The 16058-nt window shown below is 38.0% G+C and overlaps 1 protein-coding gene across 1 annotated transcript; it reads left to right on the top strand.

Moving 5' to 3' along the window:
• Positions 1 to 13: 13 nt before the first annotated feature.
• NARF (nuclear prelamin A recognition factor) lies at positions 14 to 15437 on the top strand. The gene is made up of 10 exons (XM_009581759.1): positions 14 to 103; positions 1123 to 1266; positions 2960 to 3092; positions 4384 to 4518; positions 9502 to 9620; positions 9846 to 9975; positions 10666 to 10738; positions 13398 to 13535; positions 14147 to 14304; positions 14895 to 15437. Exons 2-10 carry the CDS (start codon positions 1192 to 1194, stop codon positions 15134 to 15136), a joined length of 1203 nt encoding a protein of 400 aa, XP_009580054.1. The 5' UTR covers positions 14 to 103; positions 1123 to 1191; the 3' UTR covers positions 15137 to 15437.
• Positions 15438 to 16058: the final 621 nt, after the last annotated feature.

Genomic DNA, 16058 nt, shown 5'->3' on the forward strand with positions numbered 1-16058 from the left:
TGTATTTTATGTTTTGTTTCAGGAATGCAGTAAAAAACAGAAAAATGATGATACGCAAAGTACATCTGTTGATGCATTGAGTTCAAATGATGGTCTTGAAGAGGTAATGTTCCTTCTAAAAATTGTAATTCACTCTTACTTGTATTCTTTTTTGTTGTGTACCCCAAGGGAGGTTATAAGTAGAGAACTTTCAGGTACTAAATATAACACTAGTCCAACAAGCAGTTGTAAGCAATTATGAGCACTTCTAGACATCTCATAACATGAGAATCAAGAATCTTTAAAAAAGATGAAATAAAAAACCCTTACTATGCAAACACAAAACAGAAATTGAAGTTCTAAAAAAATTTTGAGTGTCAAAAATCTTACATCAAGTCTTCAAAACAGAGACAGAGCTTACAAGGAGAAAAGAGGGGGTTTGACAGTAGAAATGCGCAAAATGTGTTCTTATTTTTTACATCAGACAAACTTACAGGTCACATACTGTTCTTCGACAGATAATTGTTTCCCTGGGAATGGCCTCTTAACTGAGGGATTTTTTTTTTTTTTTTTTTTTGCAAGTAGTCTGGTTATGTTGCACTTCTGTCCAAGTACTCCTTCTTCCCACAGATGAGCTGCCAACAGTATTGTAGACAGAAGCATGAAACTCTTGATCTTATGTATAAGTTCAATGTAACTGTAGGACTGCATTCTGCTTGTTTTACCTTGTGGTAAAAAGCCAAAGCCATCTTGCTGTTAGAGAGGCATCTGGCTATTAAAGAGGCTTAATAGTTCAAGTAAAAGTTTTCAGTTGCTTGGTAAGTTGATGGGGACTGTCAGCTCTGAAATGCAATGCAAATCAAGTTACTAGAACATGGACTACAGGGCTAAATTTAGATCTATGTTTATGCTTAAACATTTTGCAGTTTCACAGTAATAATAGGAGCAGAGCCATGAAGAAGGATGGAACAAATTATTTTGATTACTTCTAAATAATCTTGGATGTTATGCAAGTGTCATGGATTGTCTTGTTTTAAACAAAACAGTGAGACCACGTTTGCTCTTCGTCTGGGTCATTGCAGAGGTCTTGAAAATTGGTTGATAGTTATTAAATACTTTTTTACTTTTTTTCTCCCCCTCCAGAAAAATGAGTTTCATACATTGGCTAATGCTAAAATACTCCTTAGCGACTGCCTAGCTTGTGACAATTGTATGACATCAGAAGAAGGCGCCAGAGTTTTCCAACAGAATCAGAAGGAGCTCTTTCGTATTCTTAACCTTAATAAGGTAAAGTGACACAAATAATAACACACTGTTTTCTGCGAGGAGGAGGAAATTACAGAATGACTAAGCAGCTTGGTTTCCCAAGGCAGACAATGTGAAGATTTGTCAGGATATACTTTGTCCAAAGAGGAAGCGAAAACTTCAGGCAAAATGAACATTAAAGTACTTAAAATAATTTTGCACTACAGATGCAAGATCACAGCACTTAACCTAAATGCTAGAGGAAAGTTACTGCACCTGCAGAAGTAAAATTTTTGGAAAATGTAACTTCCTCATTACTGTAATAACAAATTAGTCTGTGGTTCAGTATAAATACTCATACCTTCGTTACTAAGACTGTTCTGGGTGGTTTTGGTGCCAATTTATCCACATAATACAAAGTTATCAAGGCAAGTTTTTGAAAGTAGAATTGTTTTTAATACATATTCAAGCTGACTGTATTTGGAACAGAATTTTTTGTCCAAATTCTTAGCAAAACTTTCTTATAGAAAAGCATTCTTTTGCTGTCTTATTTTCTGCTGAGATCTGGATTTCCTGGAAGTTAGTTGCTATGTATGGTGCTCAGATCTTTAGATCTTGATATTGAATTAATTGTTTTAGTTCTGCTCCAGACTTCTGTGTCTTTACTTGGTATGTAAAAGCTACCAGAATTGATGCTTTTTCTTGATGTGTACATGTGTCATAAGTAAGAGGATTCATTACATAGTGATTCAGTTTTCTTAGAACTAGTTTAACTCCCCATACAGTATGATGTTGTCGTACAAGAGAAAGAGAAGGGAAAAAAGAAAATCTTTTGGGTCACATGGGTCCTACAAAGAGAGCCCGAAGTCTACAATAAGGAGGCAGGCAGGTACCTTGGTTAGAACTTCAGGGTCTGAAAGAGGACCGTGAGCAAAGGATATGCTTTCCAGGCAGTCACGAGCTCTACTTGAAGGGTCATTATAGAGCATCTAGGGCATCTAAGTACAAACTATGGTCTCTAACCTTTTTAGGGTGAAACTTGTCTGTGGCATAGTCCTGGTTTATCTTCCAAGGGTTCCACTGGTATGGAAGAGGTCCCAACTAAAACACAAGGATCATCTTCAAATAAATGTCACAGTCATCAGAGCTTTACAATTGCATGCCACCTTAGGTATTTTCAAAGGGTTCTTCAGTGCCTACAAACGCTGGTTGGTTGAGGGTCCTATCTTGCAAGTTTCCCTCAACAACTTAAGCGATAGAGACGCAGGAGCCTTAACAAAGGATGAGATCTCTAATTTGCTGGGTTGGATTTGTAACTTCAAATGCCCATGCTCCTGTAAACATTAGTTTATCTATTTATTAATGTTTAAACATACAGCTTTTCATATTTGCTAGAATGTTTCATGTTGCTAGAATGTCATAGGTGCTGAATGTCTCTTTTCTTACGCCATTCGGAGACCAACCACAGAATTGTCCTAGGAGGGATGGATTTCCCTGAGTTATATAAAAGAAACATCTACAGATGGTTAGAGATGAACACTGACAGGATCAGAGGAACATCCTGTCCTGCCCTCAGGAAACTTGATAGTTGTTTCACAGGGGTTTTAATGATATGGCCCACTGAAGCATAGGACACTGAGGAATAACTCCAGGAGTGGAAAAGGGAGGGAAGTAGGGAGCCTTTCCCTGTTGTAATTACATACCTTGTTTCCTTTGTTTTTGTTTTGTTTACCAGAAATGTGATACCTCAAAACACAAAGTGTTGGCAGTGTCTATATGCCCTCAGTCATTGCCTTATTTTGCTGCTAAATTCAATCTCTCTGTGAATGATGCAGCCAAGAGACTCTGTGGTTTCCTCAAAAGTCTTGGTAAGTTTGGGTTTGTTATGATGGTGGAGCAGAAAGGGGAGATTGTTTTAGGTGTTTGCTTCCTCAGCAGAATTGTTTGTTATGCGGTCATAAAGTGCCATTGCACAATCTAGTTTAGAGTTTGAAATACGCACCCTGTGATACTAATGACAGTGCACCAGTGTGACATAACACCAGTTTCAGAAATGGATTGGAGGCATTACCCTGTTGATAGTAAAGGTCACAGAATAGAAGGACATTATAGAGCTGTCTTTGAAACCTTCACTACCAAGAAATCAGGGAGGATTTGGTCATGAGCTTCAATAAGATCTCCCCTTATTTTGTAACTTGAGGGAGGAGGGAATTCTTATCCTAAATGCCTTCCAGTCCTTTTGACACATTATATCTCTAGAAGATTCTCAGTTCTGTTTTTTTCTGTAATTTGAAATCACATGCAAGAACTGTTGTATCTGCCTGTTTTATGTTAAAGCTGTATTTCCTTTGTGCTTTATACTAGATATACACAGTTCTATTTAAAAAACAAAAAACACTTTGCCTGTAGTTTTAGGGTTTTTTAATGTACTTGAGGAAGGAAGGAAAAGGACAGTAATAAACCTATAAACTGTTTCCTCCTGTATATATATATATTCATTCTTCATAGTTTTTATACATCTCTGTACCCAGTGTATTTTCTTAATCTGAAAGGAATGCTAAGTTCTGGTGGGCCCCAGTTTTCTTAGAATACGTTAATTATCTATGCCTCACTTGCTGCGGGGACATGCTCAGTATTACGTAGGCGTATAGGGAGTATGTTGCTAAATAAGCAGACAGAAGGTCTCTGCCATGTTGGTGATATGCTCGTGTACCTTTGCAGACAACTTCAGCAACGGAAGATATGCCTCTTAGCTGGATATATTTTTTTTGTGGATAATATGTGACTTCAGCATGTTTTAAAAAGAATGCTTCTTTTCAAGAGTCACTGCCTATAGCCCAGGAGTCGTGAATCCCAGTCAATTAAACAAAAAGCAAATACATGCTGAATGGCAAGCTTCTCATAATGAAGCAGACTACTATTTGAAGTGTTGCTCATCAGCACTAGCAAGTTGGTGGTCCTTTTAAATTCATGACATAGAAGATAGCTTTTCAATGTATGGCTTTTGTTTTTGACTCTACTGTTTGTGAAAATTTGGAGAGGGGAAAGAATATACCCATTGATCCTCCAAGATTTTCTGTAGGCTGGGAACTTGGAAAGAAGCCTGAGAGATGGAAAACATTCTAGTAATTCACTTTTCCTTACTGCTTTCTTTCATAGGGGTGCATTATGTATTTGACACCACTATAGCTGCTGATTTCAGTATCCTGGAGAGCCAGAGGGAATTTGTGCAGCGGTATCAACGGAGGAACCAGGAGGAGCATGCCTTACCAATGTTTGCCTCTGCTTGCCCTGGTGAGAACTTACTTCTCCAACCTTCCTGCACTTCAGCCTGGTCTCATTGGAACTGCCAAGGAATTAAGGAAAGGGTGGTTTCATTTGGGAGCCTTACATAACTTAGAGCATTTTGGCTTTGCTTTTGAGAGATACCAAATATCGCACGCAATATTTGTTACCAGTAGTGCTGATCGTCCTTAGTGCATTTCAGTGCCTTGCTAGAAGGGCCTGTTTTTCATGGGCTATTGGGAGAGCAGAATTTGTTTCCATCAAGCATTATCAGCTTTCCCATATGTAAGTGAGATGCCACAGCCATAGACGTGAACCATGCAGACAACGAACGGGTGCGATCGTGCTGGATAAGGCATGTGCTAATTCAGTGTAGGGCCTTACACAGTCAGATACAAAGGTTGCAATAAATTCCCTATCTGCATCTTACAGTTGTCTTCTGTTGGAGCTCTGTAAAAGGCGAGGAGTGTAAATTCTGTTGTTGCTCTTCAAAAAAAAAGAACCTTGCTGTAGTCTACAGCCTCTGATAATACAAAGAACCTGAACTACCAATTTCCTGTGCTAGTGTTTATATGTGGTATTTATTAGTCAGTTGTATTTCTCATCACTTCTATAAAAGAAGCATATATTACATATGAATCTCTGGATAATGAAACTGAGGTACAGAAGCACTGAGCTTTTTAGTGCTTTATATAAGACCTTAGGAGAAATTTATCAGAACTGGAATTGAGGAGTTAGTGGCTGCTGCTTGTGTATCCAGACCATAAAGTTTAACATGGTATTTCCTTATTGAAAAGAATCTTTAAGGAACTTTGCTAACTGATGTAATTAAACCACAACCTCCATTATCTTAAGCAAAGTTTTGAACTTGCCACTTAAGCCTAGGGGAAAGTAGCAAGTGACATTCCTCTTAATGACTGTGAGAGGGTTATGTCTAACACTTACAAATTAATTCCCACTTGAAATGTCACAGACCTGACTCACTAAATGTCTCACTTCTGAGAATTTTGCACCTGAGAACTTGTTCTGTTATGAACAGAACCTGCACTTATCACAACTGAAAAGATGTAGAACATTAAGTCATTGTTTACTTTTTCCATTTGTTAGCACACCGTCATTTCAGTTTAAGTATGATAAGTCACATTCCTAAAACAGAAGTATCAAAAAGGAGGTAAAAGTAACTCCTTTGCCTGCACCCCCCCCAACTCCACCCTAAAGTTCACGGTATTGCTTTTCAAAAGGCTAATAAAAAATACAAAAATATTTCTTTCTAGCTTTGAAATAACTCAAGTGGATTGCATTCTTTAAAGAAATGTTACAGTGACAAGAGAGTGAGTTAGAGTAGCGTTTGGTGATCCCCAGAATCTGCTGTTGTCATTGATTTAAATACTGCTATTTGAATTATACTTGTACTTTTGTTTGTTCTGTGTATTCTGTAGTGGAAGTATCTGGGTTATGCTTTAGGAACTACATATATGTATTAAGACAAAAAGTCTCTTTTTTTTTTTTTCCTGTTACTGTTATCTTAGTGTTACCTCCTATCTTCAGGAGCAGACATACTATATGTTGCTTTTTTATTAATGTAAAACGTGTAAAGTTGAAACAAACCCCTATTACTTAGCGTTGTCTTGTTGTACGTGGTTTATTTAAAATTCAAAACCTGAGGATTTCTTTTAGAGCTGCTTCTGAGATAATTTTAATTTTCTTCATCTAGAAACAGCTCAGATTATCTGCTGCTTTCATTGGAAATATTTTAAAATAGTTAATGGAGCACTTTTCTTGTCCTTGTCTGTTCTACGAAAGATTGTTTCTGTTTTCAGTGCTAGTTATGGTGTTAGCTATATGCTAGATGTTAGCAGAAGCACGGGTGCTTTCCGTTTCTGGAAAACTGAACCGAAATACCACACTAACCCCATTCTGAAAGCATATTTCATTCCCATTGACAGCAATTACAGGGAAAAAAAAAAAACATGATCAGTCATCTTTAAAGTAAGGTTATTTGCTGTGTTTCCTGCCTTTTCTGTTCCTCATTCTCCTTCCTCTCTCTACCCCTAGGTTACATAAATTTGTCCCAGAAATGTTGTTTACTGTGTGTGTTTATCACAAAATGTTTTTCACATAGCTCTCTAGATATAAGGTCAGTGTGAACTCAAGTATAACTGCTTTACTCTTATTTATCTTAGGGTGGAACTTTCCACAGAGCTATCACCCTCTGCAGGAGTGATCTGTGGTATAAAATGTACCACAAGCAAAAAAGCATAGCCCCTATAGTCCCAGAACCTGATAAAAGGGCATTTTATTGTCTCCGTGTTAATTGTTCTTATCTCCTCCTGCTGCTCTCTTAAAAGAAAGTGAGCTAATTTTGGGGGGTTTTGTTTCCTGTTGAAAATACAACAGTATAACTACTGATTGTCTATGTAATATCTCAGAAGTAACCACTTCTCTTCCTTAATTTACCAAACTGGTAAGCAACATGAAGCACTTGCTCTGGGAACCAGCCAGCATTTTAATGCGTTGCCAACCTCTGTGAACTCCTAGAACAGGTTAACGGGGCAGGCTTACAGCATACGTAGGAAGAGCATAACTATTGAGGATTCAAATGCTTTTGTCCCAGTCAGCTAAACTAATTTCCTTTTACAGGAATGGGGTTTTACAGTAGCAAAAGTTTTCTTAGTTTTTCTGCACTTCATACTGATGCATAGATACTTATGCTTGCATCTTTGTCATCTACTCATTGTAAACCACTAAAAATAACGTGTTCTGAAATACATCTGCGAGAATTTATACAGTGATTCGTAGCGGCTTCCTGTTCTTTCGTGCTAACACAGGCCAACAAATGGCCGAGAATCTGAATGCATTTATGAGGGTTATAGGTCTGTATGGGTACAGATGTACATTGATACAAGAACTGGGTATCTTAGCCTTCCTGTAACTGTGGCTCTGGAATTCAGCGCTGTTGATGAGTAGGCAGAAACAGCTAGTGCGTATGTGAAGTGCAGATAAATGCCTCATGTTGCTCATTCACCAAGGCTGCTTGTATAATTAAATAGTGACTAATGGTCATCGTGGAGCTGGAACTACCAGACACTTGTTCCATCTACTGCAAGGAAAGAAACAATTTAAGAAATTGCTTTGGGCAATACCTGCCAGGAGTCTCTTGGGATTTAGTCAAATTTCCTTACAGTTCATGACTACAGTATCTAAAACATTCCAATTCTAAAAGCTAGCCTCATAGCAGGAGTGCTGTGGTGATTAATGGAAATGATAGTTGCAGTCTAAGGGAAGGACCTTCCAGAAATGCCGCTGAAGTACAAGGCAGAATGTTTTTAAAAACTGCCCTTATTTTGTTTGAAGCAGTTTTTGTTTTATTTTGACAGCACTTGAGACTAACGCCATTTAAGAAATAGGATATACATATCATGCGGAATATGCTAGTATGGCCGTTGTACCAAGCACCAAGAAATTAAGTCCTTTTTTGCAGGTAGTGTCTTGGACTTAGTCTCAGCTGAAGTTGGACATTAAGCAAATTTCCTATTCAGAGCCATTCAGCACAGACCTGACATGTAAATCTATAGTCCCTAGCTTTTTCTACAACAAAAATGAATGCTTGTTGAAGATGATATATGTCTTGGGGATTTTCCATTGAGACCACTATCTGCTAATCTTGAAGTCTGTACTTTAACAAGAATTGGGAGTATTTAAACAGCTGGAGGATCCTCATGTTTCTCTAATACTTATACTTTCTCATTTTCATCAGAAAAATTTTATTATATTGGGAAAATCACTTCTCTGCCATAGAGAGACAAACCATCTGAACACCGCTTAGATTCCAGTTTTGTGCTGGTTTTGGCCTTTGTGGCAGTGTTGTGACTTAAATGTTACCAGGTGTTTATACATATGTGTTAATTTCAAGCTTAAGAATTAACCTACAGGTTTTACCTTTCCTGGGCAGCATGTACTTCACAGCAATTTTTCTCTTTTATGTAAACACTAATCTGTGTGAAGATAAAAGACTTAAGTGTGATATTTTTCACTATTTCTTAGCACCAAAAGCAACACGCTTCCCTAGAAGGCTGGGCCTAACACTTCTGTACAATTTAGGTATCTGGTTCTCAGTTCCTGTAGGTGAAGCAAAAAAAGAAAAAAGTTCTGAATCCTTGCTGTGAAAGATTCTGGGCTGTTGTTTTCAGTAAAAGTTACAGTGCCTAAGAAAGAATTGCATACCCTAAATATCTTAATCTTCTCATTTGTCAGTTCCTGTTCTGGAAGGTGGAGAATAATAGAACTGCTCTGGGTATTGGGGGTGGAGTGAATATACATAGCCTGTCATAGCTGAAATGCTGAAGGAGTCTGGTGAAAGGGAGGAAGACTCTTGAGTAACTAAGAATGTTGAATACAGAGAGATTTCAATCGATTCCTGTGTGTGTCGTTGGGTGTGTGGGTGTTTCTAAAGAAGGTGTGGCTACTCTAACAATAGTAAAAGAAGCCATTTTTTTCCAGGCTTAATCCACGTGCATCTTGTGATAATGCTTTCATGTGACTCTTCTGTTCTAGAGGAGGCAAGCTGGGTGCATGGATATTAAATCTCAGGAAACAGAAGGTTACAGTTAAGCAGCTGAACAGAGTACACTTGTTGTAGTATCTGGTTATCCAAGGGCTGAGGTCTAGAAAGTCAACTTACTCTTTGTTAGCTGGCGTCCCATTCTTTCTGCTTTGTTACATTTATGCATTAAAAAGGGTGTAATAGGTCATGAAGTTCACAGTGGTTTCTAGGTCTAGAATTAATGACACAGTGAATTATTGACAGCCAACTGTAAAGCATTATTAACAGAGCCTTGAGGTTTCCTACAGTTCCCAAGGTGGGGCTTCCAGCCTACATAGAAATGTCCTACCTACTGCGAAAGTGTCTTCATTTTTAAGAGCTGTTCTATAACTGCTGCTACTTTGCCATGCTTATGTGCCACTTCTAACTGTGATTCTCTGTTGTTCTAGGTTGGATCCGGTATGCTGAAAGGGTACTTACCAATCTTGTGACCTCTCACATTTGCACTGCAAAGTCGCCGCAGCAGATCATGGGCTCCCTGGTGAAGGGCTACTTTGCCAGGCAGCAGGTAAGTTTCAACCAGAAGACTGACTTTGGGTGTTTGTTACTGATGCTTTCTGACTTCTGGCAAATCACTTCATCTGTGTGCGGCAGTCTTTAAATTTAATTGCCTAGGGATTGATTACTAGTACTACCTGCAGAGAGTTTATGATGCTATTTTTGTCCTTGTCATCCTCCAAGCTGTCTTTTGCTCTTCATGGAGTTCACATGTGCTCTCTTCTGTGTTCCACAGAACTTGTCTCCTGATAAAATTTTCCATGTAATTGTGGCGCCTTGTTATGACAAAAAACTGGAAGCCTTGCGGGAAGATTTCTACACTGCCTTGTATAATTCGCAAGAAGTTGATTGTGTTCTGACATCAGGTTAAATCTTCTTTAAACCTACTATTTATAAAGTTATAAGTGAATCACCGTTGTTAGAATAGCCTTTATGCCAGACTCTGCTTTTTTCAAGTCACCTTTAGTTGTAAGGTTGGCTCTTTTCTGCTTTAAAAATCAGTACATGTTTTTGTGCTACTGGTAGTACAAGTATCGTATAGGGAAGGCAAAGCAAAAAATACTTTCCTTCTAAGTTGGTATTAATCTGAAAAGAAGGTTCAGGTATTTGTTTTTGTCAGCCTCTTGAGAAAGGTAAGAGTTGTGCAAATCCATATGTCTTGCTTGTCTATGGTCGTTAGTTAATCTACACTGGGATTGTTCATAACATTCCAAATGCATGGCACCAGTGGCTTTTTGGTGTGGCTCCTGTCTTTAGGCTTAATGTCCAAACTACGTATCCTCCTTTTTCCCTGCAGTGTAGAAACGTCTTCCAAATTTTATGGAACAGAAAGGCTAAGGATAGCATTATGCAAAGTTTGGAGCAAGCTGAAGGCCCTTTTCTTCAGGGCTGGAAGTGTCAGGCTTCTCAGATACTGGAGGCAGCTGACTCTAGTAAGAATTGGCTTAAGCCAATGTAAGCACATATAGGTGTTGGGCTACTGATCTCTTAAATGGAGGCACAGCATGTGCATTTTGCTTTGTGTTGAAAGTAAAATGTCATATGTTTTCCTACAGGTGAAATTGTCCAAATAATGGAACAGAAAAATGTGTCTATGAAAGATGTGACTGAAGTAGCTGTAGATAGTTTGTAAGTAGTTTTGTTGTGGATTGCTTCCTTATTTTCATAACAAATGACAATACTTTTGAGCATATTCAGCATAAATGTAAAACTTCTCAAAAGAATGTTTTTTCTTTTTAAAGGAAAAAAGCCTGCATCAAAGCTTGAGTATACTAAAGCCTCATCCTTTATATAGTGGCCAAAACCCCCCAAAGTATTCTCAGATGTTTATTGCTATATATAAAATTAATACAAAACAGATAATATAGAACTGTATATGCTGTCTAAATACAAAGCAGATAATTTGAGGTAATGACACCTATCTAGTGACTTATTATTTTTGAAGATTTGTGTAGCTCCTTATTTTTATTTTAATGCAGTAATACTAGATTTGACTATATCAAGTTCACGACTTGCTAGTAAGTGTGACCGTCTCAGGATGTTGACCCCACTCAGAGCTCTCCTGTGCTTGAGCTTGTATAAAGCTGAACAGTCTCATCTGCCCCCCTCCAACTGTCTGGCCTCACACAAAGATGCTGGGATGCAATCATGGGGTTGACCATCTGTTCTGTGCTTCCCTCTCATTCAGAGCAGCATCTTGACAGTAAATTTCCACTTCCTCTAATATGTTCATGTAGAATTGATAGAAGTAGGACCCTTTCAGGAAATGGTAATTAATTTTTTTTTTTTTTTTTGTACTGAAGAGAGCAGTTAGTTTTTCAAGATTAGATAAAATTGAAACATGCATTAGATGAAAATCACACAAAGCATTGAAGAGATTTTGTTTACTTACTGTATGACTGGCTCAGAAAGCAGCATGCATGTTGTTTTAATTCTCAGGCTTAGTTACAAAGGCTGGTCTCGCTGCTCACTGATCTTTGTTCAAGTGTGACAGATGTTACTTGGTATCTTTCCAAAGTGGTGGTAGTGGAGCAATAAAGACGCTTTCTTGCACAAAATAGAAAGCTCTGGAAATTTTTAAAAATCCTTTTCACTTTCAGTTAGTATCCTACTTGGACCTTGTTTAGACTAGAGAAATTTAAGTGGTACAGTGGTAACATTTTCAGAGCTGTGTTTGTAGTGTAACTCCTATGATTGCTTCTACTAAAGATTGCTACACAGAGTGAGAATTACATAAATAAAGTTCTTACAGGCATAATCACATAGAGTTGGTAATTTATTTCTAAATCAGCCTGTCCAATGAAAGAACAAGCTCTTATTCAGAATATGCCTGTTTTATTGGATCAATTTATGTTGGAAAATAATGTTAATTTTTAAAAGGATTAATCTGATAATACTGGTTCAAGCTGTGAGACCTGATGAGATAAATTTTTGCTCTTCTGGAGTCTTAAAAGTAGATTTTGCAGAGAAATTTATGTAACTTGAACTCCTCCCCTCAAAACAAGTCCCAGCACAGCAATTTGTAGTAAAGTGCTTGGTATTAAAAAAGTAGTATGAACAAAGTAACTCATGTTTGAGTTCTCAACTCACTTTTGTAGCTAGAGAATGCTAAAAAATAGCAATTGGCTAAAATTAGGAGACATACCATGAAACAAAATCACCCATGGTTATTAAAAAAAAAAAACACCAAAGGTTGCAGTAGTTCTTAAGTAGGTGCAATGGCATGGCATAGAGGGGACAGACATACTACATTTGTAAACTTCAGCTCTTCAGTGATTAAACTATTTCTCTGTCATTATTACAACTTCAGCATTTTTTGTTAGTAAGGTGTTTGCTGTGGTAATTTTCACTTCGGTTTCGTGGCTGAATGCTGTGCTCGGACAGCTGCTCGGGCAAGAGCTAGCCATATAGGCCAGGAAAGGTCATGTCTGGATGTTCTGGGAAGAAGGTAATCAGACTACATCTAGAGAGGCTGTTACGTGTAAGAGCAAGGGACATAATCTGTCCATTTGCTAATGTGAAGATGAATATCTCTTCCTGAAACTAGCATTACCACAAACCTCTATCAATTTCTCCTTTGCCAGAAAGGAACGTGAGCCTGTAGAGCCACGGTCTTTGGCGATCACCAGCACACATCCCAGTATGGTTTATACTACAGCCACTTGTGCTCATCAGTGCTCTTTTTAACTGAGGGAGAGGTGACCCTCCAGGTGAATGCTATGCCCATTGGATATGATCTCACTAATTTTCTCTCCTGAACTATAGTGCAGTACTTATCTTAAAGGTACGGTGTTCTAGCCTGGTTGCAGCTGTACTGGTTCGGTGTTATTTGAGTGGCACAGTGTTACACCAACAGCTCCTGGAGCAGGAGAATTGTTTGTGAGCAAAGGCTTGTAACTTCTGAGGTAGTTTTATGTTCTTACAGGCTAAAAATGATTTATTTATTTTTTCCCAAAAATGTTTCCTGAGCAGTGAATGGCTGTTAACCAAGTCTTTAGGCTGTGCTGAATGTGCATTCTTTTAAATTACTGTTGCTCAAGGTTTCTGAACATGGAAAGCCCTGCATCCTTTTATATTTTTTTTATTTTATTTTTTCCATCATTTTACTGCTGTCCTGAATAGTTCAATTTTTTTTAAGCTGTAATAAATAAAAATGTTAATATGTTTTCATTCACTGCTATAAAACTCCTTTTGGTGGGAGAGATAGAGGAGGGGAAAAACATAGTACTTTATTGAAGTGAAGGAATGAAATTTTGGGAGTTGATCTTTCTTTCTGTTGTTTTCTAAGGTTTGATGAAGTAAAGGAGGGAGATGTAGTAAGGCATGATGGGAAGAGATCCGACGGTTACCTGGAGCACATTTTTAAACATGCCGCAAAGGAGCTTTTTGGCATGGATGTCAAGGAAATCACCTACAAAGCATTAAAGTAAGTTAGAGTTTTGTATCCTTGTTATGTAGGATGGGCTAGTTAGAATAGAATAGAATGTTTTCAGTTGGAAGGGACCTACAATGATCATCTAGTCCAACTGCCTGAGCACTTCAGGGCTGACTAAAAGTTAAAGCATGTTATTAAGGGCATTGTCCAAATGCCTCTGAAACGCTGGCAGGCTTGAGGCATCGACCACCTCTCTAGGAAGCTTGTTACAGTGTTTGACCAACCTCTCGGTAAAGAAATGGTTCCTAATGTCCAGTGTAAACCTCCCCTGGTTTAATTGGTGCTACAGTGAACCATAATGTAGTTATTGCTACCCTAGCTCTTTCACTCATAGGCAGTAACATGTTATAAACCTGTAAATTTGTTGCTGTAAAGTAGCTCCTGCTAGCTTTAATTTTATTAATAATTTACCTGCCTTTAAAAATTAAGTATAATTCAACCCCAACTTCTCCTTCACTCAGTTTAGAAACTGGAAGAGTTCACCTTAATCTCACCGTTACACTTTTTCCGTTCTCTTTAGAGCATCTGAATACCAACTGACACAGTTGGATCATGCCTTTGGTAATGCAGGGGTTTAAAATGTTCTCTGTGTGTCTTTACAGGAACAAGGACTTTCAAGAAGTTACCCTTGAAAAGGATGGTGAGACAGTGCTGCGTTTTGCAGCAGCTTATGGCTTTAGAAATATCCAAAACATGGTTCTGAAATTGAAAAAAGGAAAGTTTTTATACCATTTTGTAGAAGTCCTTGCCTGCCCAGGAGGTAAGAATAATTGGGGATCCACAGTCATTCCACACACATATCTTGAATCTTAAAGGAAAGTTGTCTTACAGGCAGGCACTTGATTTCATTCCCTCTTAATTCTCTTCTTAAAATCTAAAATGCTTACTATTTAATGAACGGTCCAGAACACTAATGCATGTGCAGGGTTGGCTCAGAAATTGATTGGGTTTTCTAAAATTAACCACAATGTTATTTGCTCTCTTCTGACCTAAAAATAAGTGACAGCATGGCTCTTACAATTATTTCAAACCTCAGAGGAAATACTCTGAAATGGTGGTTGTCAAGGGCAAGAAAAGACAAGGAACATAATTAAGATCATAAAACCATGGAGAAGGCAGAGAAAGATTGTTGATATGGAAACCTCATTTACATTAAGATGATGTTGATATTGGAGTCACTTAAAGTAAATAAAAATTCTAACAGCATGGGGGGGGTAGTTTATGTAAAGAAACAACTTTTTTTCTTTAGACAAGTATGAAAAAAGAATTCCAAGTTAACATAAACTTTCTCTTCATGTCAAATCTCCATCACCCTTGCAGCTTTTTTCTTTTCTTTTTTTTTTTCCTAAGGGTGCCTAAATGGAAAAGGTCAGGCACAAACTGAAGATGGAAAACCAGATAAAGCACTGCTTAACCAGATGGAAGAAGTCTATGCTGCAATACCTGTTAGACTTCCAGAAACCAACATGCACGTACAAAAGATGTACCAGGACTGGCTGGAAGGCATGGACTCTAAGAAGGTCCAGGAAACTTTGCACACCAAATACAGTGCAGTAAATCAAACAGCAAGCAATTTGGATATCAAATGGTAATAAATCAAACTTGCAAAAGTTTTGCTTAGGTTAGTTACAGATTCAGCACTGGAAACATTCTATGCAATCGCAGATGCTATGCACTAGCCGAGTGTATGAATGAGACGCTTCCTAATTGTGGATTATTATTTGTGAAGAACCATTGCTTTTAAAAACAGAAAGAGAAGTCTCCGAAAGCCCTGGTTCCTGCCATTGTCATTTAACTTTTACTGTGTGTAATCTCCTGCATATAATGAATTTCTTTATTCAAAAACATGATCTTGCAAGGTACATAAGCATTTTCTGCCAGGGGCAGGGGGTGTAATTCCTGATGAAGTTACTCCCTGAAGTGAAGGGTTCCCTTCACTTCACAAAATGGGCTCCCCCAAGAAGGTGAGATTATTTTACTCCTACTCCTAGGTATGCAATCCCTTTCATCATGGGAGAACAGTCATCATGAATTTCAATATTGTTGCAGCTGTTGTGAAGTAACTTGGGGTTTACTTGCCTTGTTAACCACAAAACCCTTTGCAGGGACAAGTGTGTATATGGAGAAGTGTAATGAATTTATGTATGCCTTCTATCCATATTTTAACAAAAACTATTTAGTTCCAAACTAGTCATCATTCCTGACTGATGTAATATTTTGTAAGGAAGAGGACGCTTCATATAAACGGAACTTGGGAAACTAATGCTAAGTAGTTATAATGCAATCCTTCATTAAAAATAATTCCAAATAGGTTGGTTGGTACAAAAAGAGAACTTTTCTTTCCTTGTAAGTTTTCTTAGAAACTTGCAGCTAGGAAGAGTGGTGCTGCTTACTTTGTCTGGCTTCTTTATGAGAGTGAAACAGACATATGTACTGTCACGTGAGCACGTGCATACTACAACTTCGCTAGTTTATTCTCATGTTTCGGTACACAGAATACCAGATTATTCTTTC

This window comes from Fulmarus glacialis, unplaced genomic scaffold (assembly GCF_000690835.1).
Source record: "Fulmarus glacialis isolate BGI_N327 unplaced genomic scaffold, ASM69083v1 scaffold41377, whole genome shotgun sequence".
Taxonomy (NCBI): domain Eukaryota; kingdom Metazoa; phylum Chordata; class Aves; order Procellariiformes; family Procellariidae; genus Fulmarus; species Fulmarus glacialis.